Source organism: Sus scrofa, chromosome 12 (assembly GCF_000003025.6).
Source record: "Sus scrofa isolate TJ Tabasco breed Duroc chromosome 12, Sscrofa11.1, whole genome shotgun sequence".
Taxonomy (NCBI): domain Eukaryota; kingdom Metazoa; phylum Chordata; class Mammalia; order Artiodactyla; family Suidae; genus Sus; species Sus scrofa.
Genome location: NC_010454.4, coordinates 35,619,265 through 35,645,738, shown reverse-complemented (window position 1 = coordinate 35,645,738; position 26,474 = coordinate 35,619,265). Strand labels below are relative to the sequence as shown.

At 46.1% G+C, this 26,474-nt stretch overlaps 1 protein-coding gene across 3 annotated transcripts in view; it reads right to left on the bottom strand.

Annotated features, from left to right (window-relative positions):
- Positions 1,535-26,474, bottom strand: part of YPEL2 (yippee like 2) — a 71,057-nt gene continuing 46,117 nt past the window's right edge. For all 3 annotated transcript variants that reach the window (XM_003131686.6, XM_021067292.1, XM_021067291.1), the window contains exons 3-5: positions 11,418-11,461; positions 10,209-10,317; positions 1,535-6,174 (exon numbers count right to left, since the gene is read on the bottom strand). In XM_003131686.6, the coding sequence (XP_003131734.2) occupies positions 6,085-6,174; positions 10,209-10,317; positions 11,418-11,461 (243 nt within the window). In that variant the 3' untranslated portion in view covers positions 1,535-6,084. The remainder of the gene's footprint in view (positions 6,175-10,208; positions 10,318-11,417; positions 11,462-26,474) is intronic.

Sequence of the window (26,474 nt, the reverse complement as noted above, 5' to 3'; positions counted from 1 at the left end):
AACAGGTCACAGGATGAAGATAATGCACTCAAGGACAAATAAAAGTCAACTGTAGCTGCGCCCAGAACCGGTAAATAAATTCTAGGCAAATAGAGAAGGTATTTCCAACTAAACATACAGACAGGAGTTCCTGCTGTTGCGCAGCGGAAATGAATCAGACTAGGAATCACAAGGTTGTGGGTCTGATCCCTGGCCTCGCTCAGTGGGTTAAGGATCCGGCATTGCTGTGCGCTGTGGTGTAGGTTGCAGACATGGCTCGGATTGGTGGTGTTGCGGCTGTGGTGTAGGCTGGCAGCAATAGCTCCAATTGGACCCCTAGCCTGGGAACCTCCATGTGCCATGGGTGCGGCCCTAAAAGGACAAAAGACAAAAAAAATAAAAAAATTTAAAAAAATTAAAATAAATAAAGTAAAATATAGTATAGGAGTTCCTGTTGTGGCTCAGCAGTAAGGAACGTGACTAGTATCCATGAGGATTTGGGTTCCATCCCTGGACCTGCTCAATGAATTAAAGATCGGCATTGGAAAAAGAAAAAAATAAATTTCTAGGAAAAAAGTTGTAGTATAAATTGATGATGCCTAGGCAAATATGTTCAGCCTGCTAAAAGGCACCAGAATACAAAAGTACTTAAAAGGCTGTGTGTGCATACGGCCAGGACTAGAGGAAAGATGCTTGGAAAACAAAAACAGCTGCTTTAGTAGGCTGGTTGATTTTCCACACCCAGTGCCTGGAACTTAATAGATGTTTAGTATTTGTTCAATAAGTGATAAGCCTTGATTTTCCACATATTTTAACTATGAATATTTATCTCCCTTTATTCAAATTATTCAAATCATTCAAAGACAATGTTGCCTCTTTTCTACATTATTTTGTTTTTTACTTGTTTCCCCTTCACCCAATGCAATTCTATCTCCACCAAAGAAACGGGTGTAAACAGGAAAGCTTCAGTATCTAAGAATATGGGGCTTAGTAGACAGAAATGATAAAGGTCATTCTTGCTTTTCTGATCTCTGAAGCCAGGGGGAGAGGTGTTTGTAGATAAGCAGGAGACCTGATTTTTATTCATTAATCAGCCAAGAGTCCTGGGAGAAAACAACCCCTCGGGCCTCAGCTGACAGATCTGGGAATGGGGTTAGACAGATGGACCTCCTGCAGGCCTCTCTGGTTGCTTTCAGTGTTAAATGTCAAGATAAAAACATGCTGGGTCTTGAGTTCCTGTTGTGGCTCAGTGGTTAGCGAAAAGAAAAGAATCTGACTAGGAACCATGAGGTTGAGGGTTCGATCCCTGGCCTTGCTCAGTGGGTTAAGGATCCGGCATTGCCGTGAGCTGTGGTGTAGGTCGCAGCACAGCTTGGATCCAGCATTGCTGTGGCTCTGGTGTAGGCCAGCAGCTACAGCTCCGATTGGACCCCTAGCCTGGGAACCTCCATATGCTGCAGGAGTGGCCCAAGAAATGGCAAAGAGACCAAAAAAAAAAAAAAAAAAAAAAAAAAAAAATGCTGGGTCAATTAAGACAGAGGAGCCTGACAAAAAATTAATATTGGAAAACTTTATTTTCTCAAATGAGCACCAACACAGATTGGAAATATGACAGAAACAATGCACTTTTCTCTAATACTGAATTACTATGTACAAATACAGGAAAAGGTGAAGACAAATTACTTGAAAATTATCTTTGTTATTGAAGCAAAGTGACCTGAAAATGCCACTTAAAAGATAGAGGAAAAACAAAACCCAAACCCAACAAATACAGTTTGTAAACACAAGCATAAATAGACAGATTCTGTATTGAAAGATAGTCTCTGCAGGTTGGCAAAGGGAAGTGACGCTCGCTTTAACCAAAATGTTATACAAAAACAGACAGGCAGACGGAATTTGGTAATATGAGAACAGCTTGTTTCTTCTTGGCTTTACCATTCACTGCTGGCAGATTTCATGACTGTATTTTAATTTTGAAGAATATCTCCTTCCTCCACCTAGCCCACTAACATGTTTCCTCATTTGAGGCAGACTCTTTTTAAAAAAAATACGTTAAGTTGATTGTGTTTAAGATTTGATTTCCCGGCCTCTTCCTGAACCTGAGGCAATCTGACCTTAAAAAAAAAGCTGTTTACCTACAAGGCATGTGTATTATTTCATTGATGTTCCTTCAACCCAACCAGTTAATGTTTAACATGATACGGCTTCCACAACAACTGGAGCCCTGGATCCGTGATGAACACACTCACATCTCAGTGAGAAACACAGCTTTGACTCTGCTTGATCTTCACAGACAACAGATTTTCCTTCTGTAAAAGCTGAGCACGCAAAGACAAGACAAAGAAGCAAACAGGCAACAGCTCCATGCTCGGGAAAACAAGATCCTTGAGGGTTATGCTGTTGGTCCACTCGGAAACAAAACCACCGGAGAGAAAGGGAAGAAGTCTTATGTGCCCAGGGTGTAAACTGCAGGTATAGTGTCCCCCCCCCCCAAATGAAAACAGGAGGCACAATCCAAAATGCTTTACACACACATACACACACACACTTAAAAACAAGACTCCAAATCTGTTGGAAATTCTTCCAAGAGGAATCACTCTAAATTGTTACTAAATTTGATTTTATTTATTTTCTTTTCTAGCCAATAGTGGTGCAAGAACATATTTCAGTTCTCAACCTGGTAACGTACTGCAGAGTCTGTTCCATTTGGAAAGAAATGCAGAGAGGCGCGGCTTAACTGCCTCCGTCTGGACTAAAGTGATGGAGATTTTTTTTTTTTCTTTTAAAGAGTATATTGGTGATCACTGATTCCCTTAAAATATACTTCAAGAAATGCAGAGGAAACCATAGAATTTTAAAAATGAAAATAAAAAGTGCTCTCAGGGGATCTGAGAAAACAGCACCAAATATATTATTTTAAAAAATTAAATATTATTTACAAAAGTATATTTCACAAGCAACTGTTTCTTCTATATCCGCTTGAAAATCTTTTTCTAAAGGGGACACGTCTCTTTCATACACGGACCCACCAGTCCAGATTTCCTCTATCCTATCTTAGGGATCTTACTGGAGGAGCTGGAGAAGCCCTCGGTCAGGCCCAGCTGACAATCTGGCAGTCAAGCCTGGCTGTGTTTGATGTATTGTCAAATCAAACCCATCAGTAGCCTGAGACTAGCATCCTGCGGGGTTGGGTGTAATCCAGAGCCGCCAAGGCCCTAGGGTGGCACGGGGGACATAGAACTAGAGTCTGCCGGCTGGACTTGAGTTGAAAGTGAAGGCAGTTGCTGGCTGAGGTATAGAACTTCATGCACGTCTCTCCCTTCCTCGCTTCTCTGCTCCCGGTGCCCCGCCTAATTGATACCACCGACCTTCAATTCCCCGAAGAACCCACCAGGGGTGAATGGATGAGGTCTTTGGTTATGCTCTGAGTCAGTAATTTGGTGAGGAAATTAAAACAAGAACTGACTGAGGCCTTGAGTGGCTGTTTCGCCATCGCTCAGCTGTGGTCTCTCCCATACTAGACTGAGGTGAGACAAGCCATGAATGGAGCTAAAGTTTTAAGAAGCACTTTTGGTTTCATTGACACAAAGGGAAAAAGCCTAATCTTTTTTTTCCCCTGTAGTTACGGGAGTACCAACATCCTGCTCAGATCTCCTGCACCAAGTATGGCGCCATGTACCCAATGGATGCTCAATGGATAGACGTTGGAAAAAACCCACCAGAACCAGGGTCTAATTGGAGCCTGCTCTGATCCATGCCGACAGTCAGAGGCCCCATCCCCATGGAAGAACAGTGGCGCTTCGGTCTCCTCTGCCCCTTGAAAATTCAGGGCACTTCAGGTCCAGATTTCTAGGTCACCACACTCCCTTTTTCCATGCCTATCCATGTTTTCTTTGTAGGGAAAGGATTACCAATAGCCAGGACATTCCCTGAGTCAAGGGGCTAATCAGAAATGAGGGCCACTACCTTCAGGGCTGGGATGGAGAAGGGAGCCTGTGATTTCTGTGCTGGCAAGCCAGCTTAGGAATGTGAAAGTTGAAAATGTTTCTTATCGAGATCTTGGGCCTGGCAACCATATCTCTGGGATCCTGGGAACCTCAGTCTGCTTTTTTGTAATGTGGGGAGAACATTTAATCCCCCAGGGCTAGGAAAGCACTGGAAGATGTGGGTAAGAAGCCTTTGGGAACAAACTTCGGTTCTTTTAAGAACGCTTTGTCTTACAGAGGCTGTCCACGGCTGAACCTGGGGCTCCCCAGCTTCCCAACAGTCCTGCGGCCCGGCTCTGCCAGGGCAGGACCATACTGTGCCAGGCCCCTCTGCCCAACACCCGGCAGCACACAGAGACACAAAAACGCCCTGCCACAACAGTCTCGCTCCCTCTGGGACTTTGGTTCAATTCTGAAAATGTCCTGGATTGGCTGCTTTCATCTCGGTTGAGAATTTTCACCGATTCTCATCTGTGAACTCACTCTTTTGTGACTTTTTCAGGAGAGTTTTCCTAGGGGAATCAGCCTATCTGGAGAAAGAGAAGCTGAGAATTACCTAACATAACCTACACCTATCTTAGTCATAATAATATTTTCGGTCTGCGCAGTGAAATGAACTCCGTTAAATGAGCTTCGGTCATGCCCTGCGTACTGGCTAAATTGCTGTAGAACAGACTTCACAGTGTTGATTAAACGTAACAAACTCCTCTCTCGCTCCTGAGCCTTTCGGGGACCTGCTGTCCCCTTCCCTAATAGCATGAACTTTGGATGAGGGGGTGTAACACTGGAATTCATAACTTGCCAAAGGACATCAAAGCTAAGCCTCCCTATCGCTGAACCACACGGACAGACGTCCCTCCACACACAACATCCAAGTACAAGGAGAACCGCTCAGGGCACGAGAAATTGACCGGCCAGGGGGCGCACTCAGCTGGAAGCTTTGGGACCTGGTTTTCCACAATCTGCACGGATGGAGAAAAGCACCCCAAGCTCTATGTACAAGGAACTGCGGATCTCCGTGAAACCACCGCATGCCAAAGAAGAGAGACGCGCCTAACCTGTAATGGTTCCAACCTAGACGGTTCCTGGCACTGCCCCTGGCCCGCCCCCCTTTCTTGCCACAGTGCTCTTCTCTTAAGGTTCAGGGAGGAGAAGTCCGAATTCCTGATGGGCTCTACCTTTTCTTTCCTCTGGCCCATTTTCCGAGCCACTTCCGAGGGAGCTCCCAAATGGCCCCCCCCACCCCCCTCCTGCTTTGTTCCCTGGTCTCCTTGATTATTGATTTCCCTTGGGGGCGGGTCAAAGCCTTTGGGAGATCGGGATCTTGCACCCACTGCACGTGGCAGTCCCCTCTCCTGTCACCTACAGCGGCTGGAGAGGCAAAGAAGATGACCCGGAGGAGCAGGGAAGCGTCAGGGTCATCGACACCATCTGGGCCCCTCCCAGGACGCGCCCCAGCTTGGACCGGTAGAGGCAGAACCCTGCCCCGCCATCCAGAATTAGGGCCCCTCCTTGTGCTCACGTGCGAACCTGGCACACTGGGTGTCAGGAACGGAAGCTTCTGATCAGAGAGAATGCAGTCATGAGGTATTTTTTTTCGTTTGCTTTTTCTCGTTGTCCTTTTAGACAAGTCGACCATTTCAAGCCTAAGTTACCAGGTGTCCAGGAGCAGCACACGTTTGTCCCTCGCGCGACCCTCTCCCATCCCCTACCCACCTGGGCCCCTTGCGGTCCCCCTCTTCCTCACACCCCCGTGCTGTGCCACTGCTCTCCTGACAAGAGGCCACCAGGCGGCTCTTCCCAGGCCCTGGGGCCCTCATCCAAGGGGGCTGCCACCGTGCGGGCAGGCATCTGTTCCTTTCGTTGTTTTGTTTTCCGCTAACACTAGAACAGAGAGAGAAGCCAGGATCAACTCACAAACAGAGACAAAGCAAAGAGACAGAGAGACAGCGATTTAGAGGCCGGTCACCAGCAAGATGGCGTCAGGGTGGGAGAATGCCCCCGATGGCAAGGCCCCTAAATGGATGGAACCAAGTGTTCAGTCACTCTCTCACGCTTGGGTAGAATGTTCAGTTGGATGGCGTTCACGTGGACACGGGGTTGGGCAGATGCTCTCCGGTCAGTCCCAGCCATTGTCCTTGATCATGTGTGCTAGCTCAATGATGTATTTGCCTTCTTTATATTTCTGGCTGCTTTCAAAGGCATGTTCCTGGGAAACACAGAGGAAGAGAAAAAGACACCGAATGACCAAAGACACGCAGGTGACTTCTGTTGCAGAGGAGCAACGGTGTTGCCAACAACAGGCATCAGGGCCCCTGAGGTCTGGCCCCCGCTTCGCCCAGACTCCCTGAGAATTCCCACCACTCCAGCGCGCCATGGCCCCCCTTGGCTCAAAGAGAGCACCGAGGCAACACCAGGACTTTCTCAATATTTGCAACAGAATTTAAATACTATGCATTTTTTTAGTTTTTGGCCACACCCATGGCATGCGGAAGTCCCTGGGTCAGGGAAGGAAACCAACCTACAGCAGAGACAATGCTGAATCCTTAACCACTAGGCCACCAGGGAACTCTTCTGTGTCATTATTTTAAGCAGTGCATGCTAGGCTTAGAGAAAAGACATTCAGAGAGAGAAACAAAGTATACCACAAGGCCAGACAGGTCTCTTTTAAAATTTCTTTTGTTGCTCTTTCCAGCTTAGATCTGTGTTTCCTTCACTGCCTTGCTCCAGGGAGACCGGAGCTATATGAACTCCAGGCTGAAGAACCTGGGGCCCCTTGAGCCCCACCCAGCTGCAAGGCCTCCAAAGGACAAACCCAATAGAAACCAGGTGGGAGGTTACCATCCAAACCTTACAGCCCTGCAAGCTCTCCCAGCTGATATGCTCCACAGAAACAAGGCCTGCATAGGTATACAAAGAAGGGGATGTTTCATACAAAAAAAGTCTTGGGAGTTCCCTTGGTGGCACAGCAGGTTAAGGATCCAGTGTTGTTACTGCAGCAGCTTGGGTTGTGCAGCTTCAATCTCTGGTCCAGGAATTTCCACATGACATTGGGGTGGCCAAAAAAGAAAAAATCCTGCTGTATTTTCTGAAAAACACTGGGCCTAGCCGTGGACATCAGCTCCCCCATTCCCAGCCCACCCCCCCAAATTGGGAAGTAGCTAAATCCTACTGTCTGGGCGGCATTTGTCGTCTTCTTTTTTTTTTTAGGGTCGCACCTGAGGCATATAGAGGTTTCCAGGCTAGGGGTCTAATCAGAGCTGCAGCTGCCGGTCTACACCACAACCACGGCAATGCCAGATCTGAGCCAAGTCTGTGACCTACACCACAGCTCACAGTGATGCCAGATCCTTTACCCACTGAGTGAGGCCAGGGGTCAAACCTGCAACCTCATGGTTCCTAGTCGGATTCGTTTCCACCGTGTCACCACAGGAACTCTGGTTCTGGGCAGCATTTGTATGAGCCGTACCTCCTGTTCTAGAGCTCAGGGCTCTGGGTCACAGAACAAGAGCTCAAACCTGAGTCTCTCCTTGAGAAAGGAATTATTCCACAGAGAGATGGGAGGGGCACCGAGAGAAAGTGCAAACACACCACGCACACACAAGAGCTGTGGGCTCAGCAGGAACTTCCCTGACACCTCATTACTTCCCAGCACTGTCTGTGTGTGTGTGTTCATGTGCCTGTGTGTGATGTGTACACAATAGAGGAATGTGGTTTAGGAATAAAACCAGAGTAACTTCCATAAGTTCCATAGGAGTATGTTTAGGATGGAGGGGAGGAAGGAGCAAAATCAGGAAAGTGACAATGAGTCCCTATTAAGCAAAAAAATTTCAACACCTCCCCAGCTACAGGACATTTGCAAAATCTCACAACTGGACAGCAGTGGACAAAGCACTAGATCTGGAGCTGAACACAAACACCCCAGACTGAGCGCCCACATCTATGGCTTCCTAGCACCAGAAGCATCACTTAACCATCTGACTCACATTTATAATTTGCAAATTATAAACTTCCCATTTATAAAATGTGGAAAATTACAAGTACTTCACAGGATTGTTATAAGGGTCAGAAGGATGCTGGAAAGAAAGGCTGGATCCCTGGGGCTGGCATGAGAGAGGGGAATCAATGAATGCTGGGATGTTTCTTGGTTGTCCTGTCCAACTGCTTTTTCTTGTTGTTGTTGTCTTTTTGCTATTTCTTGGGCCGCTCCCGCGGCATATGGAGGTTCCCAGGCTGGGGGTCATATCGGAGCTGTAGCCACTGGCCTACACCAGAGCCACAGCAGCGCAGGATCTGAGCCTCGTCTGCAACCTACCCCACAGCTCACAGCAACGCCAGATCGTTTTAACCCACTGAGCAAGGGCAGGGACCGAACCTGCAACCTCATGGTTCCTAGTCGGATTCGTTAACCACTGTGCCACGACGGGAACTCCCCAACTGTTTTTAACTTTACCGGTGGCTTTCCTCCCTGGTATAGTGACAATAAACACCCTGAGGGCAAGGACTGGATCTCATTCTCTTTTGTAGCCAGCATAAAGGCTCCTTTTTTTTTTGGGGGGGAGGCATTTTTGGGGATACATGTGCAGCTAGGGGTTGAGCCACAGTGGGAACTCCCAGTATCCAGCAGAAAGGCTCTTGATAAAGTTTTGTCAAAAGAGTGAATCAGCCTAGCGGAGGTAAGGAGCAAAACCAACTCAGATTTATCCTCTATAATCCAGCACATCCTCAAGGGATAAGATAAGCAGGAAGCTGGGAAACAAGGGGCCAAACATTTCTGGATCATCAAAATCAGTACTGTGGCCCCCAGATCACTCAGAGGGGGCCTGGGGGCCATACAGGGGGAGTGGAACGGCCAAGGCCAGATTCTCCCATAGAAGCTGTGGTTAAACCTTCTTGGCATCACGCAACATAATGTCCAGGGTTTCTCATTCTGAATGTTTCAAGGAAGACATGAAAGATGGAATCAAAAGGTGGTGCTGCCCCGTGACAGACTCCACCTGCAGCGGATTTAAGATATGCACGTTTTTGAACTTTACTGAAGTGGAATTGGACCTATGTGTCTGGCTTCTTTTGCTCACCATCTTTTCCCACATAGGCTAGTTATTTCTGGAGCAGTTTTAGGCTTATAGCAAAACGGAACAGAAGGCACATGGATTTCTGCTGTCTTACCTGGTCCCACACATGCACAGGCTCCCCCACTATCAAAGTCCCTCAGAGCGGGGCGCGCAATCTGTTTGCTGGTGTGACAATCAACACACCCGCATTGACCCCTCATGATCGCTCTGCTCCTTCCCAAGCCTGCTAACGTCAGGTCCTAGGAGCCAGCCCCGCACTGACCCTCTGCAACTGGCAGGTTCAAGGCAGTTAATGAATGAACTGCCCTCCCAGAAACAGGAAGACTCTGTTTTCAATGTCCCCACAATGACAGAGAGGACAGAGACAAGCACTGTGAAAAAACCTGTCAATAATGATAGCAACAACCACGATCCAAGCTGACTTGTCCTGAATACAGACACCTCCTCTCACCCTGGCAAGTCACCGCTCACTCTCCCAGGTACCAAGTAGACATTAAAAAATACCTGTTGAGTTAAGCAATGAAGGAATCAATGTCTAGTTGGGAAAATCCAGCCATGACTATATCCGATAGTGGACATTAACATAATGACTGATGATGCCTGGCGCAGGGCCAAGGACCTAAGACATATTCTGGGGACATTTACTACAGCCTCCAAAAGCAAGGGCCCGGCAGTCACACCACTCCCTCCACTCCTATCCTCGTGTAGCCAGGTAATGGCTGGATAACAGTGGACATACTATTAACCTCCCTGTGCCTCAGTTTCCTCATCCATAAAATAGGGATACACAGATGCCCTACCCTCTAAGGCTTCTGTGAAGAGTCAGTATGATAATGTATACGCAGAACACAGTAAGGTGTCAGGAAATGTCATGTGCCATTGTTACTACTATTACTATTAGGAGCAGTAGTAATTAAATCGAGGGTGTGTGTGTGTGTGTGTGTGTGTGAGGAGCAGGTAAAGGAATGACTAGGAGGAGCAGACCCTCAGTGAAAAGGGGACAAATGTGTGCCAGGAATGGCTCTTTGAGCTCAGGTTCCCATCCTGGTTGCAGATAATCCCACGAGGTCATGGGAAGCAAGTGGAAGAAAGCATTCTTCTAGGGTGTCGTTCTCAGCTAGTCCCTCCGTGGCCTTCTCCCCATCAACCAAGACGCCCTGGTACTTACATATTTCCAGCCCAGAGTGGTTTTGCAGTTTTCACAGTAAATGTCGGCGACGGCGTGCAGTCCTGTTAGCAACACGCGCTCCTCCGCAGGCCCGCAGCCCACGTTCACTCTGTGCCAAGGGATAAAGGAGGGGGGAGGGAAGTCAGGCAGACGCTCGTCATCCGCTGATCAAGCTGAACTTCCAGCAAAAAATGAACTGAGCACGGCTGCCTGAAGGGAAGCCAACACTGAGAAGAGCAACAGCTCTAACTGAAATCAGTAACAACCCCCCCCCCCAAAGCAGCTACATGGAAACATCTCCACTGAGATGAATCATATCTGCAAGTTCTGATTCAATGAGTCTACTGAAAAGAGTCTTTGGCTGCATTCACAGCATGTGGAAGTTCCCAGGCCAGGGATCGAACCTGTGCTACCGCAGCGACCCAAGCCCCTGCAGGGACAGTGCCCGATCCTTCATCTTGTGAGCCACAGGAGCACTTCTAAAGGTAGTCTTTATGGTTGAGACTCTGTTTGGGATTTTTCTAGGAAATGCCTTTTGTCTTGTGATTTAAGGGGGCAAACTGACAACCACCCTGCCGTCCACAGCCATGATGAGCACAGGTGCTCAGAGCTCCCTGAGGACCGAATGAGCCCAGGGATGTCAATTGTGACAGTTCAGTCTTGTCCTGATCACAAGGATGGCTGAGCCCCGTCTATCAAATATACCAGACTCCTTCACAGAGCACCTTTTATCTCAAGCTGAACACGCCAGATTTCCATTTTCACAGTTCATCAGGCTTGCTTCCTCAGAGCAAGCAGTAAATGATGCTGCCGATGGCTGTGGGCTGGGGGAGCCTGTGCATCTGCAGCAGAGGATGCGGGCGCTTCACTAACTCCACGTTACTGAGGCTCCTCCTCCAGCACATCCCCGTGTCTTCTGTTCACCCTCCTTCTCCTCTCCAGTGACATGTCTCAGATCTAGTTACAGGACCTCTGTGTTGAGGAGACTACTGCCCTCTAAGCTTATGGCAGGCAGCGACTGTATTATTTTCAGCCAAAGATGCTGCTCCCCAAAGTCCCCTGAGGATGACTGGCTACCAATTGTGGTGAGTGATGCTCCATGAGGGTGGGGAGGCAGAGAGGACAGGTCCCGTTGTTTTAATGATCATGGCTTTCCCCTCCCCTCGAAACTTGCACCGAACAATGGGTGTACCATTCAGAGACACTCACACTGAGTTAAAGAGGTATGCTCGTCCTTGACTTCCTTGGAACGACTGAAATGCAAGAAAACAAATTGATAGTTAGATACCATTTACCCACCCATTCGGGAAACCAGCCCCCAACTGCAACAGTCAGGACCTTGCAGTGCTGACACGGCAAAAACGGAGCAGTGAGCCATTCAACAGTCCAGGTGGCAGTTGGCGTGGCGGGAGGAGAAGGCAGAATAAATAAGCAGAGCTACAGACTCCAGCCACTTCACTTGGGCTGTTTTCACCAGCCCAGGTAAGAAGATATAAACCACCAAACCCACACTTCTCACTGGTCCTGCTTTCTTGGAGAGCCTCACGGCTCTAACAGTGACAAGAGTCCTCAATGGCAGCACCGGGCTGCTCCTTTTGAGGTGTCAGCAACTTGATCTCTGTATCACAGTAAGGCTCATTAAGCAAGAATCCCATTTTAACTTCTAGCTTAAATACGAGCCTTCTTTCTTGTGGTCGGAGGATAGCAGAGAACGAGAAACAGGAGCCAGAGCTTGCCATGCGTCTACTTCCATTAGCACGGGCCCTGTCCGTCTTCTCGTCCTCCAGTTACACTGAAATGTCTGGCTGACATGAGCCAGCCATGTCCTGCCTTGCTGTCTGCATTTTTAATGTGATTGACAACTGTACCCTGAATTAAACATCCTAGTCTGCACTCAAGACCATTCTAAAAATAAACAAACAAATACAGGACTCTCCCATGACCTCTGTTACTCAGTGGCTGGAGAAATCCAGAGTTGACTGGTTAACAGATGACCAAAGGGTAGGAGAGAACCAGACAGGACACAGATGACTGCACAGGAGACAGTTGTTGTCAGAAACACAGGACTTTAGGGATCAGTGCTGCCAGCCAGAGAAAAAGGTCCAATTCTTGACTTGTGTAAAAACGCCTCTGCGGTCAGCTGGATTGCCAAACTGGCTGGCTGCCTCCAACATACAAATGCACCAGAAGCCTTGGCTCCCAGGGGCAGCTCCAAGGAGCAAGCTGGTGTCCCCAGCTGCTTCTCTGGCCTAAACCAGCTCTCTTTCCTTTGGGTCTTGAAACATCCCTGGGGAACCTAAGAGCTCCAGCCTGGAACTGAGTGTGAATCAAAGCCATGGCCTGGAAACCTGGAACCTGGAAGGCTATGCCAAGTGTCTGGATGAGACGATGTCCCAGGGACAGAGACCATAGATCTGGCCAACCTGTTAGTTGAACCTTGGAGCACAAAGACACCCAAGTACCACCAGGATAGCAAAAGCTTCAGTATCTGGTCCCACCAACCTCTGCAGTCTCTTCTTCCATACTTTTCCACTGGGTCCTTTGCTCTAGTCAGGACAAACCACGTGCAATTCCTGGAACGAACTTGCATTTCACCAACTTTGCCCAACTTTGCTTCCTTCAGTTGGGGAGGCTCTTCCACCTGACCAATCCTAAGGCTCGGCTTCCTCTCCCTCCTAAGCACTTGGCTCAGCTTCCTCTCTTTCCTAAGGCATTCTCTGACCTCCCCAGGATGAGCACCCAGTGGCACCCAGGTACTGGACTTTTCTTGCCCCCCTGCCTGTCCCTCCTGTCCTTTTTTGGAGCTCTCAGCATACTGGATAGATTGTCGATTTAACTTGTCAAGGAGTCAGCTGCCTCTAATTTCCTTTTTTTTTTTTTTTTTTTTTTATTTTTAGGGCCACACCCAAGGCATATGGAAGGTCCCAGGCTAGGGGTGGACTAGAACTGGAGATGCTGGCCTATGCCACAGCCACCGCAACAAGGGATCTGAGCTGCATCTGCGACCTACACCACAGCACACGGCAACACTGGATCCTTAACCCACTGAAGAGGCCAGGGATTGAAACTGCGTCCTCATGGATGCTGGTCAGATTCATTAACTGCTAAGCCACGAGGGTAACTCCTCATTTCCTTTTTTTTTTTTTTTTAATGGCTTTATTGCTATCTAACAGACATATAATAATAAACTGTGCATATTTAAAATGTACCATTTGATGAGTTGTGCATCTGCATATACCTGCAAAACCATCACCACAACATGATAATGGACTATCATACCCAAGTTTCCTCGTGTCCCTCTGAATCCAGCTGTCCCTTCCCTCCTCATCCTCAGGCAGCCCCTGTCTACTGTCACTATAGTTTATATTTTCCATAAGTTTTAATACATGAAATCAGACATTAAGTAGTGATTTCTGCCTGACTTCTTTCATGCTTCATAATTCTTTTACGATTCACTGCCTATATCAATAGTCCATTCTCTTTTTAATAATGAATCATATTCCAGTCTATGAACTTAACCACAGTTCATTTATTTTTTGGTTGGATTTTAATAAAGGATTTGGACTAACAGAACTCCAAGTCCCCTTTCAGCTCCAAAATTATATTCTCTTACAGTTCCGTGGTCCTACAGTATGGATAATTGGGAATGTCATCCTCTAAGAAACATATGTTGGAGTTCCCATCATGGCTCAGTGGCTAACGAATCCGATTAGGAACCATGAGGTTGCGGGTTCAATCCCTGGCCTCGCCCGGTGGGTTAAGGATCCAACCGTGGTCTGTGGTATAGGTTGCCATGAGCTGTGGTATAGGTTGCAGATGCGGCTCAGATCCCACGTTGCTGTGGCTCTGGTGTAGGCTGGTGGCTACAGCTCTGATTCGACCCCTAGCCTGGGAACCTCCATATGCTGCAGGTGCGGCCATAGGAAAAACAAAACAAACAAACAAAAAAACCATCTGTCAAGACCTTCAAATTAGAGCTTAGAAGTTGGTTATGGGAAAACAGATTCTAGAAGAAAGCAGGTTGGAAAAAGATAACAGGAAGTAATCCAACTTCACCGTTTAAGACGGGAAAATACATTTACTTCTCAAAGACTCACAGATTGCCTACCATCTGCTAGACACAAGGGGAATGCAGGGAGAGACGCAGCATTGTGAAACTTCTCAGGACTGTGGTACCCCCAGGAGGTACATAAGACATTCCTCCAGGATAGGGGGAAAAAGGCTAAAAATAACTTTTTTTTTTCATTTTTGGTCGCCCTGTGGCATATGGAGCACCTGGGCTAAGGATCATCCCAGGCACAGCTGTCACCTAAGCTGTAGCTGCGGCAACACCAGATCCTCAACCCACTGTGCCAGGCTGGGGATCAAACACATGTTCCAATGCTCCTAATACGCTACTGATCCTATTGCAGTCTAGGGGGCACCGTGAAAAACACTAACAATTTTATCTATTTATGTTTATCTTAAAAGAAAAAAAAGATCTGGAGTTCCCATTGTGGCTCAATAGGTTAAGGACCTGATGTGGCCTCCGATGTTGATCCCTGGCCTCGCTCAGTCAGTGAAGGATCTGGCATTGTCACAGCTGCAGTGTAGGTCACAGATGTGGCTTGGATCTGATGTTGCTGTGGCTGAGGGGTAGGCCGGCAGCTGCAGCTCCCATTCAACCCCTAGCCTGGGAACATCCATACGGCATAGGGGCAGCCATAAAAACAAAAAAAAAATTCACCCAACAGTCATAGTATATGGAGTGCTACCCATCTCTCCCCTGGACTATAATGTGTCATGTGTGTACAGGTGTCTAGAAGGAAGAGTGGGGCTCTCACTGTGTGCGAGTCAGGGTGTAGGGCAGGTAACAGCGGCACTCTTCCTCCGCCTTTGTTTTCAAATCATCATGAATACTGTTGTTTCTGTGCTTTAAAATGTCAATAATGAGACTGATATTGTAAAAACCCAATCTTTAAACAGCAGGATCCTTGCAATTTTTTGTAATGGGATATAATTCCCCCAAAAAGATTCATTTACATCAACGTACTTTAAAAATGTAAAAAAAAAGATGAGCACTCCAAACTCTCTGGCCTTTGTGGTAAAAAAGAGCTGACAAAAAAAAATATTGACTTCACAATATTTTCCAAAAAATAAACACACTAAATCTGTCCCTTCAAAGTAAAGGCAGCATTGTAACAGGGAATGGAAGCAGAACTTGCGCTATGGCAAAAACTGGTATTTAGCAGTATTTTCAGTTTATGTGAGCTCTTAATTTAAAGTTGGTATGCAGATATAAAAATTAATCCAAAATGGATGACATTTAGAAGAAAATGCAGAAGAAAATCTTTGTAACTTTGTGTTAGAAAAGATTTCTTAGGAGTTCCCGACATGGCTCAGTGGAAACGAAGCTGACTATCCATGAGGACGCAGGTTCAATCCCCAGCCTTGCTCAGTGGGTTAAGTATCCGGCATTGCTGTGAGCTGTGGTGTAGGTTGCAGATGCAGCTCAGATCTGGGATTGCTGTGGCTGTGGTGTAGGACAGTAGCTATGGCTCTGATTCAACCTCTAGCCTGGGAACCCCCTTATGCTGTGGGAGCGGCCCTAAAAAGACAAAAAACAGAAAATAAAAGATTTCTTAGTTACTACAATTTAATACAATTTATTTTTAAAAAGGGATAAATTGAATTATCAAAATTTTAAACTTCTGCTCTGAAAAACACTTTTCAGAGAATGAAAAGATAAACTACAGTCTGGAAAAAAAATATCCACAAACCAGTTATGTAACAAAGAACTTGTATCTAAAACATATAACGGGGAGTTCCCGTTGTGGCTCCGTGGTTAACAAATCTGACTAGGAACCATAAGGTTGCGGGTTCGATCCCTGGCCTTGCTTAGTGAGTCAAGGATCCGGCGTTGCCGTGAGCTGTGGGGTAGGCTGCAGACGCGGCTCGGATCCTGCGTTGCTGTGGCCCTGGTGTAGGCTGGTGGCTACAGCTCCGATTAGACCCCCAGCCTGGGAACCTCCAATATGCCACGGGAGCGGCCCAAGAAACAGCAAAAAGACAAAATAATAAAAAATAAATAAATAAAAATAAAAAATAAAACCTATAACGAACTCTCAAAATTCAGTAATAAAATAAGAAACACAATTTTTAAAATGGTCAAAAGATCTGAACAGACTTCACCAAAGAGAAACAGATGGAAAATAAGCACACGAAAAGATGCAACATCACTATTCATTAGGGGAATGTAAATTAAAAACAGGTATCACTCACTACACCACTACACACCTATCAGAACGGTCAAAAAAAATTTTTTATGGCCACATCCACGGTATATGGAGTTTCCGGGCCAGGGATCAAATCTGAGCTTCAGCTGTGACCTACACCACTGCAGCAACACAGGATCCTTTAACCCCCTGCATCAGGCTGGGATTGAACTCATGCCTCCACAGCAACCCAAGCTGCTACAGTTGGATTCCTAACCCACTGTGCCACAGCAGGAACTCTGAATTTATTTATTTATTTATTTATTTATTGTGACTGACAAAACTACGTGCTGTCAAGAATGTGTAGCAGATTTCCAGTTGTGTCTCAGTGAACTAGACAAGTGCATAGTATCCATGAGGATGCAGGTTCAATCCCTGGCCTTGCTCAATGGTTAAGGATCAGGTGTTGCTGTGAGCTGTGGTGTAGATCACAGATGCGGCTCAGATCCCGCATTGCTATGGCTGTGGCCATGGCTATAGCTGGCAGCTGCAGTTTTGATTCAATCCCTAGCCTGGGAACGTCCATATACCACAGGTGTGGCCCTAAAAAAAAAAAAAGACTGTGCAGCAACTGGAACTCAGACCCTGCAAAATGGCAGAGACACTTGGTTAAGAGTTTGGCAGTTTCGATTGCCCAAGTGAAATGGAAACCTGTGTTCCCACAAAAATGTTTTTATGGCTTTGTTCAAAACCATCCAAACTGGAAACAGCCTAAGTATCTCTCAATTGGTAGATGGATAAGCAAACTGGTACATCCATATAATAAGTGTTTTATAATAAAAGGAATGGTTAATGCACATAACAACATGGATGTGTTTGAAATGCTTTAGGCTAAAAACGATCACTGGTTGCCAAAGGTTAAAGGGCAAGGGGAGAGTCTGGCAACAAAATGGTAATAGATTTCAGCCGTGCATAAGACTATCGACGCACTTGTCAAGAATCACTGGATTTTTTTATTTTAATTTTTACATACAGTAAAATTTATCTTTGTTGATGAAATCCAACAAAAAATTTAAAAAGAGCAACCTCTAAAATCTCTTTTATCTGTACACTGTACTCCTATATTTGTACAATTAAGAATTGTTGGAGTTCTCACCGTGGCCCAGTGGAAACAAATCCTACTAGGAACCATGAGGTTGCGGGTTCGATCCCTGGCCTTGCTCAGTGGGTTAAGGATCTGGTGTTGCCGTGAGCTGCGGTGTAGGTCTCAGACGGGCTCAGATCTGGCATTGCTGTGGCTGTGGTGTAGACCAGTAGCAACAGCTCTGATTAGACCCCTAGCCTGGGAACCTCCATATGCCATGGGTGCAGCCCTAAAAAGACAAAAGAATTGTTAAAAAGCTTTTGATCTATTTGAAAGTATTCCAAACAAATTTCAGAGGGGTTTGAGGTCTTGTTAAAAGACACTTTTCTGGTAAAGTTTGCAAGAACAACTGCAAGTTAAGCAAAAACTTCTGTATAAATGGCGGGTAGGCTGGAAAATGGGGATCAAGGGTGCAAATGTTCCATTCAAATCTGCCTTTAGAGGAGCTTCCGTCATGGTACAGAGGAAACAAATCTGACTAGGAACCATGAGGTTGTGGGTTCAATTCCTGGCCTCGCTCAGTGGGTTAAGGATCTGGCGTTGCTGTGGCTGTGGTGTAGACTGCAGATGCAGCTCAGATCTGGAGTTGCTGTGGTTGTGGCCAGCAGCTGTAGCTCTAATCAGACCCCTAGCCTGGGAATCTCTAAAAGCTGTGGGTACGGCACCAAAAAGCAAAATAATAAATAAATAAATAAATATCTGTCTTTCTATGTAAGGATGTTTTCAGCAAGGGCGACTGTTTATTTTATTTATTTTATTTTATTAGGCAAGAAACAGATTTATTAGGATAGGACGGTTGTGAGAAATCCAAGTGGGCAGGCAAGAAAGCTCTGCCAAGGGCAACTGTTTAATGAAGTACTAAAGCACATTCTCCTTAAGACATGCCTCTGAATTTCTGAATCGGAAAGTGATAAACCAAGTTTTTTTTTTTTTTTAAAGAGAGGTTTAAAACAAATTTATAATTTTTCTTCCGTTTTTAAACATTGCATAAATTATTAAACATTTTCAGGGAGTTTGAATTTCCCTTGTGGTGCAGTGGATTTTCAGGATCTGGCAGTTGTTACTGCAGTCTCAGGCCACTGCTGTGGCACAAGTTTGACCCCTGGCTCAGGAACCTCTTTATGCCATGAGTGCAGACCAAAAAACTATTATTTTTTTTAGGGAGTTCCCTGGTAGTCTAGTGATTAGGATTCAGTGCTGCTGCAGGTTCAATCCCTCGTCTGGGACCTGAGATCCCACATCAAGTGACTACATGCCACCGCCAAAAGAAAAATAAATTTTTTTTTTCTTTTTAGGGCCACACCTGTGGCATATGGAGGTTCTCAGGCTAGGGGTCCAACTGGAGCTACAACTTCCAGCCACAGCCACAGCCACAGCAACATCAGATCTGAGCCGTGTCCGCGACCTACACCACAGCTTATGGCAATGCCAGATTCTTAACCCACTGAGTGAGGCCAGGGATCAAACCCACAACCTCATGGTTCCTAGTCGGATTGTTTCTGCTGCACCACAACCGTAACTACAGAAAAAAAATTTTTTAAATATATGTTCATAATGGACATATTACATAGCAACTTATGTACATCATTTATTAATAAACAGCCATATTAAGAATATAAGCTCTAACCTTTCACTGGTAGGGGTATGTGACTTTAAATGTTTAGAAGTCACCGCTCTGCGGGGGGTGGGTGGGTGGGGGTCCAATCTGGTTTGGTGGCAGGGCCTTTCTCTGGCCTGGCACAGATTAGAATTCCTAGATAGTAGGGTGGGGGAGGGCACATGGCAGAGAAGAGAAATGCCAGCCAGGCCCCGAGGTGCCTTGCAAGGCCACCACAGTTCCTCCAGGCCTGTTCGACAAGAGTGTGCTGGCAGAAGCCCACACTCTGCAAAGGGTGCCGAACCCCATGAAGGCTGTTTTTCATGGCTGTACCTGCTCAAGGTACCCACCTAGCGACAGTATCTGTGAACCTGTTTCTTCCGCCTGGCACTCAGGATCAGCTGAATCTCTGGGGCAGAACTCTGGAAGCTCTTTCACCCTGGCTTCCACACTGGGCCCCGGCCAAGCCAACATTTATGATGAGAAAAACATTCCCCGAGAACAACAGGCATCTTGCAAAGAGACACACAGACGAGAATAGCCCGGCTGGGTCGCTGTATCCTGTGGGGCGCAGCCCAGCCTGGCACAACCGGGCACAGTCTGGCGCTCCCTTGAGTGAGGGTGGTACCGAAGGTGGGGAGACTAAGAGGAAGTGAAGGAAGCAATTAGAATGAAGCAAACAGAATTTCAGACCAGGAGATCCCAAACAGACTGTCAGACGCATTTGTTTGCTGTTATTACTGCCAGGCAACAGGGCGACTCTTTTCCATGTTGTGTATCAACCAGGCCTGGTGTTCAGGACTCCAGGAAAGGGTTTTTTTTGGTTTGGTTTTGTTTTTTAAAAACTACACAAAACTTTTCTTCTGTCCTTTAAAGGAAAGTAACGGTTCCAGGCCCAACCCTTCCAGTCAGCTCAAAGGAACGGAAAGGGCTTTGAGTTTCCTGTTTAGTAGCCAAAACCACTCATTTCTGGCCCCTTTGAAAGTCTGGAAGGCGGCAATTCCTTCTAAAAGTAGGAGGACCACTGAAAGATGAATACTTGTGGGGGAGGTGGCAACAGATCAAACATGTGGGCTCCTCCTTCACTTGAAGAGACTCAGGCCTGACGTCCTCCCCGCCGGAGGCAGAGCCTCTCACACTCCTGGCTCTGGGAAGGTCAACCGTTATCAGTGGAGTAGGTGCCCCGGAAGGAGCATGGACATGACGGAAGCAGATGCCCACCCGACTACTCGGCTGTAACATCTGGGGGCTGCATGAGCCCTGGCATGTCTGTGCATGATAAGAAGATCTAGTCATGGCTCAGAAATTCAGGATAAAATCCTGGTTTTACAACTTAATAGCTACTTGACTGTGGGCGAATTTATTTAGCCGCTTTCAGCTTCCACATCTTTTACATCTGTAGATGAAAACCATGCCTTCTTCATACCTTGTTGAGAACAAGAAGTAAAACAAAGTAAATGAAGTGCAGAGTAAAAAAAAGTCCCCTATCTCTCCTCTTTGGCCTTTTCAGGAGCCTGGAGAAAAGAGATGAAAGGCTGACTCTAATCTATTTGGTTCTTCAAAATGTAGGGATGGGGAGTTCCTGTTGTGGCACAGCAGAAATGAATCCAACTAGCATCCATGAGGACACAGGTTCAATCCCTGGCCCACTCAATGGGTCTGGGATCCGGCATTGCTGTGAGCTGTAGCTTTGATTTGACCCCTAGCCTGGGAACCTCCATATGCTGTGGGTACGGCCCTAAAAAGCAAAAAACCAAACCAAACCAAAAAAGCAAAATGGGATGGGACTGAAGCTCCCCATGATCCTTGCATTTAGAATAATATTCTATGAGTCTTATTAAAGCGCTTGGTGCTTGCTTCCAACCTACCATCCACAGGCCTGTGGGCTTCAAAGAGATGGACTGCCAGAGTGACTCCTGACGTGGCCATATACTCGCTATGTTACTAACTTGGTCAAGTCAAGTAACTTCTCTGTAACTCAGTTTCTATTCTGGAAAATGGGCACAACAAAATAGTATTCACAGTCACACCACATGCATATGAGAATTAAATGAGATACTGTGTATGAAAGAAAGTACTTCATAAACATCAAAGTACAAAAGGTACACAGAGAGATGACAGACAGTCTGCCTGTCTCTCTAGGTTTGCTCAAGGTAATATACCAGGTACCATCTCAGTGAGAAGGTAACAAAAGTCTTAGATAGAGAAACAAAGGATTAGTAAAACCCCCGCCCTTGGGGTGTTGGCTAAACACCCCATCTCAACATCCTGCTGGGGAAGGTCAGGTCAGTCCTTTTTCCTTTCTCATGCCTTTCTGCATCCACGGTTGGTCTGGTGGAGTTAGCTATTCAGGGTCCAAGTAAACCCCAGGCTCCATGTCAAAGAGCTTAAAACCCAAGCAAAATAATACTGGATCTTGTTTGGGTTTCACCCTTGAAGAAGGATATGGGAAGAATGATACTAAAGGATGATGAAACCTTCCACAATGAGAAGCCAAGTGCAACCTAAAGAAACTGAACAGTTGGCCAAGAGGAAAGAAGATTAAAGGGGATTTCTTCCATCGTCTCTGCAATAACAAGAGGAAATGGGCTTAGATGGAAAGGAGAGTGACTTGGGTTAATTATAAGGGAAGAATTTCCTGACTCTGTATGATTTCCACAGTAGGACACAGGTCACCCGGAAAGACCAGGAAAGAACAAATACGAAAGAACAAAGACCTCTGTATGTGTTTATGGTGTAGGCAGAGTTTTCACATATCTGTCTAGAAACTTTGAGATGGGGTAAAAAGCCAGCGTGCTGCCCAGGGCTGGAAGCATGGCCACCTCCAGCCCTCCTCCACTGGCTTTGAGCTTTGGTAGCTCTCGATTCGCCCTCACATTCTCAAAACAGATGGAGGGAGGGGCAGGGAAGGGACTGGCTCTAAAGGAGGAAATATCTGCTGCATGGAGTCATAAAATTCCAAGGGCATGGGAGCATACATGATGCAAATGATGCAAGGAACTGAATGGTAAAAAAAAAAAAAAAAAAAAAGGTGATGTGGGGCCCGGGTGCCACATTTTATTGCTGAAATGGGGAGATTCTAGGATCTAAGTCACTTAATGATCAGACTTTTCAAATTCAGCAGATGCCCACAACCAGTACTTCCTCCTAGCTCACCACAGAGAAGGCCTGGAAAACATGCACAGGGGATCCCCATAACCAGACGAGCCTCATCCTTTCCAGAAGAAAGCCTGATCTGTCTGCTCAGGGGGACTGGCTTCTGAGAGAGAGAGTGAAAAGGTGGATCCAGGATGTAATGGCAGCCAGTTGTGAACAGCTGGGCCCTATGAAGATGATTATAAAACTTTTAGGAGGCTGAAATAATGGAGCTCAAATTTCTCTCCAAAATCATCTGGTCCTTCCACCCTGGGGTACTGATCCAACCCCACCCCCAAACTCTTAATTCAAAAAGATACATACACCCCAATATTCACAGCAGCATTGTTTACAATTGCCAAGGTATGGAAGCAACCTAAATGTCCATCAACAGATGAATGGATAAAAAAGATGTAGTATAGGAGCTCCCGCTGTGGTGCAAGAGGATCAGCCATGTCTCTGCAGCACCAGGATGCAGGTTTGAGCCCCGGCCTGGCACACTGGATTAAAGGATCAAAGTTGTGGTGTAGGTCCCAACTGTGGCTTGTATGTGATCCCTGGCCTGAAAACTCCATAAGCTGTGGGGTGGCCAGGGAAAAAAAAAGAGAGAGAGAGAAACAGAGAAGAGGAAAAAAAAAAAAAAAAAAGACGTGGTATATATATTAGCCATAAAAAAGAATGAAATTTTGCCATTTGCAGCAACATGAGGGGGCATGATGCTAAGTAAAGTAAGTTAGATAAAGACAAATACTACATGCTATCACTTACACGTGGAACTAAAAACACAATAAACTAGTGAATTAAACAAAAAAGAAGCAAACTCACAGATTTAGAAAAACAGTGTGGAGAGGGGAGGGGCAATCTAGGGGTTGGGTTTTTTTGTTTTGCTTTTTAGGGTCACATCCATGGCATATGGAAATTCCCGAGCTAGGGGTTGGATTAGAGCTACAGCTGCCAGCCCATGCCACAGCCATAGCAACACCGGATTCTTAACCCATTGGGCAAGGCCAGGGATCGAACCCATGTCCTCATGGATACTGATCGGCTTTGCCATAGGTGAGTCATAATGGGAATTCCAGGGTTGGGGATTTTAAAAAAATGTTTTTATGGGATTATATGAAATCATGTGTGTGAAACTTTTGAAAACTATCAGGCTTTTGAAAACAATTCACTATGAGCTGCTGAACTTAAAAAGACAACATGAGTTAATATGCCTAGAAAGAATACAATCGATTTCCTGTTTTTATGTTTCAATCTACATGTCTGTTCCCAAAGCCAACTGAGTATTGGCAAATGAAAATGTCCTTAAACTACAAAGGATTTCTGGGAAGTGAATGGACAAAACCTACAGACTCTCAAGGCAAGTCTTCCTCTGTAACCAATCCAGGCACAAAGGCCAAAAAAAGAGCTTCTCTCCAAGACTGAAGCCACTTACTATGCAGGGGATTGCTTTTAAAAATTTTTAATCTATTTCTTTATTTTTGGCTACAGTGTGCAGTGACTTGCTGTGGGAGCTCAGTTCCCAGACCAGGGACTGAACCCAGGCTACAGACGTGAAAGCGCTGAGTCCTAACCACTAGACCACCAGGGAACTCTCCAGGGGCTGCTTTTAAATATTTTCTAACAATCAATCACTCTGGTGAATTGGAGACAATTTACAGATGAGATTGAGGTGGGTCACTAAAATGGGAAATTACTACGAAATAACAGTCACAGCTCACATTCACATACTGCTTACTACATGCCAGATAGGATTACATAAATCAAGTAATTCAACCCTCAACAATTACCTGAGGAGTTCCCATTATGGCTCCATGAGAATGTGGGTTCGATCCCTGGCCTTGCTCAGTGGGTTAAGGATCTGGCATTGCTGTGAGCTGTGGTGTAGGTCAAAGATGAGGCTTCGATCCTGGGTTGCTGTGGCTGTGGTGTAGGCCAGCAGCTGCAGCTCCAATTCAACCCCTAGCCTGTGAACTTACACATGCTGTGGGTGCGCCCCAAAAATAAAACAATAAAATGAAATTAAAAAAAAAAAACACCCAAAATTACCTGAGTCAGGTACTTTCATTGTTCCCATTTTACAGATGAAGAAAGCAAGGCAAAGAGAGGTTAGGAGATGCCCAGGATCAAATACCAATACATGGCAGAGACCCGGGCAGTGTGGCTCCAAAACCTAGGGAAGAATGAAGATGGGGAGTTCCCATTGTGGCGCAGCAAACGAATCTGACTAGTCTCCATGAGGATCCGGGTTCAATCCCTGGCCTCGCTCAGTGGGTTAAGGATCTGGCATTGCCATGAGCTGTGATGCAGGCCAGCGCTACAGCTCTGATTCTACCCCTAGCCTGGGAACTTGCATATGATGCAGGTGTGGCCCTAAAAAGCAAAAATGAATGAATGAATTTTAAAAAAGAATGAACACGGGAATGACAAGGGTGTGATCCAGGTGACTTCTAAAAGAAAGGAGCTCAAGAGAATTAGACTAATACCTACCGAATGCACAAAGCACTTTCACATAGATTAACTGATTAACCTCCACGACAGCAGAGGAGGAATTGAGAGCCAGAGCTGTTCGCGTGCCTTACCCAGTTTCACAAAGCTTGTCAGTCAAGGTCAGAATTTAAACCTATAGGTCCCAAGAATTTTCTAGAATGTGTTCATTTGGAAAATCTGTCTCTTTGAAGAGAGAAGGATCAAGCCATCAGAACTGCTAACAGTCTCTGTGGCTATTCACCTTCCTCTGCTCTGATTCCATATTTACTAATTAGCAACTGCCCCGATTTAATCCTCTCGCTCAAGTGAGTTTCCCTTCAAGGAAGATAACACACAGTACCAGCTTTGGGGATTATGTGTTCCACTGTAAATTAATGAATTAGAATTCTGGTCTACCAATTAGCTTCCTGTGAGTTGTGTTAGGGCGAATCACTTCACCAGAGCTCACTCCCTCCTGAATGGATAACCATCAAATTTGTACACCTGCCATGCTTCAGGCTGACTGAGGCCCATCAAGAGAATGTTCCCTGCAGCCTAGCCTGAACACAGCCTTGCCAGCTGACTACTGAATGAATGATTCTCATTTGACAACCCGTGGAGGAAAAACATTATTAAAAGCCAAGAAGTCCTTTAAAATCCCTTCTCTTTTTGGCACCTGGACTTCATGGCAAAGAATGAGCAGAGATCCCCTAAGAATGCTTTGGGGAGTTTTCAGAAAGAAACACTTAGCTAATTGCAGCCTCCGGGAATCTCATGCCTTGGATTGCAGTCTGGGTACAGCGGAAGATCTCAAAGCAAAATATACATATGACTTTATCCAGTTGTAATTTCATAGAGCTCTAGAATTTTAGGAGCCCCAAGGTCAACCACTCACTTGATGCATAGCTCATTTCTATCGAACCTCTGCTTAAATACTTTCAGGGGTAGGAACTCCCTACCTCCTAAGGAAGCCCATTCTACTGCCAGCTGCTTCGACAGCACCAAAATTCCTTCTATGAGCTGACCTCCGTCTCCTGAGAGCTTCCTGAATCCTTCATTTTTATATCCTTTGATGTCAAATAACACTCCAAGTTACAGCTTTACAGTTATTATCTTGCCCACATCAAGGTTTCCTTCTACGGCCTTAACTTCTCCCACTTTAACAGCTGAACTAGACACAAATTCCAGTTCTGGCACTTTCTCTCCTGTGTGCTCTTGGATCCAGTCACCTCTCTGGTCTCGAGTTCCTCCTTTGCCAAACAGAAGTAAAGTGCCCTCAAGAAGCAGCAGCAGCACCCTTCCTTCCTTCCAACAGCTTCCTCGAATTTCTTCTGTGACATGGTTTTTCCCTGACAGAGGCTACCACTGTTTTTTTTTTTTTTTTTTTTTTTTCCTTTGGCTGCACCTGTGGCACATGGAAGTTCACAAGCCAGGGACTGAATCAAGTCACAGCTCCGACCAACCCTGCAGCTACAGTAATGCCTTTAACCCACTGTGCGCGGCCGGGGATAGAACTCGGATGCTGCAGTCATATTCTTAACACACTGCGCCACAGTGGGATCTCCTGTCTTTGTGTGTGTGTTTGTCTTTGTTCATTTTTTCCGCCAGGCTCACCACATGCACAAGTCCTGGGGCCAAGGATGCAACCTGAGCCACAGCAGTGACAAGACCAGAGCCTTAACCTGTTGAGCTAACCCACGGCCTATGGAGGTTCCCAGGCTAGGGGT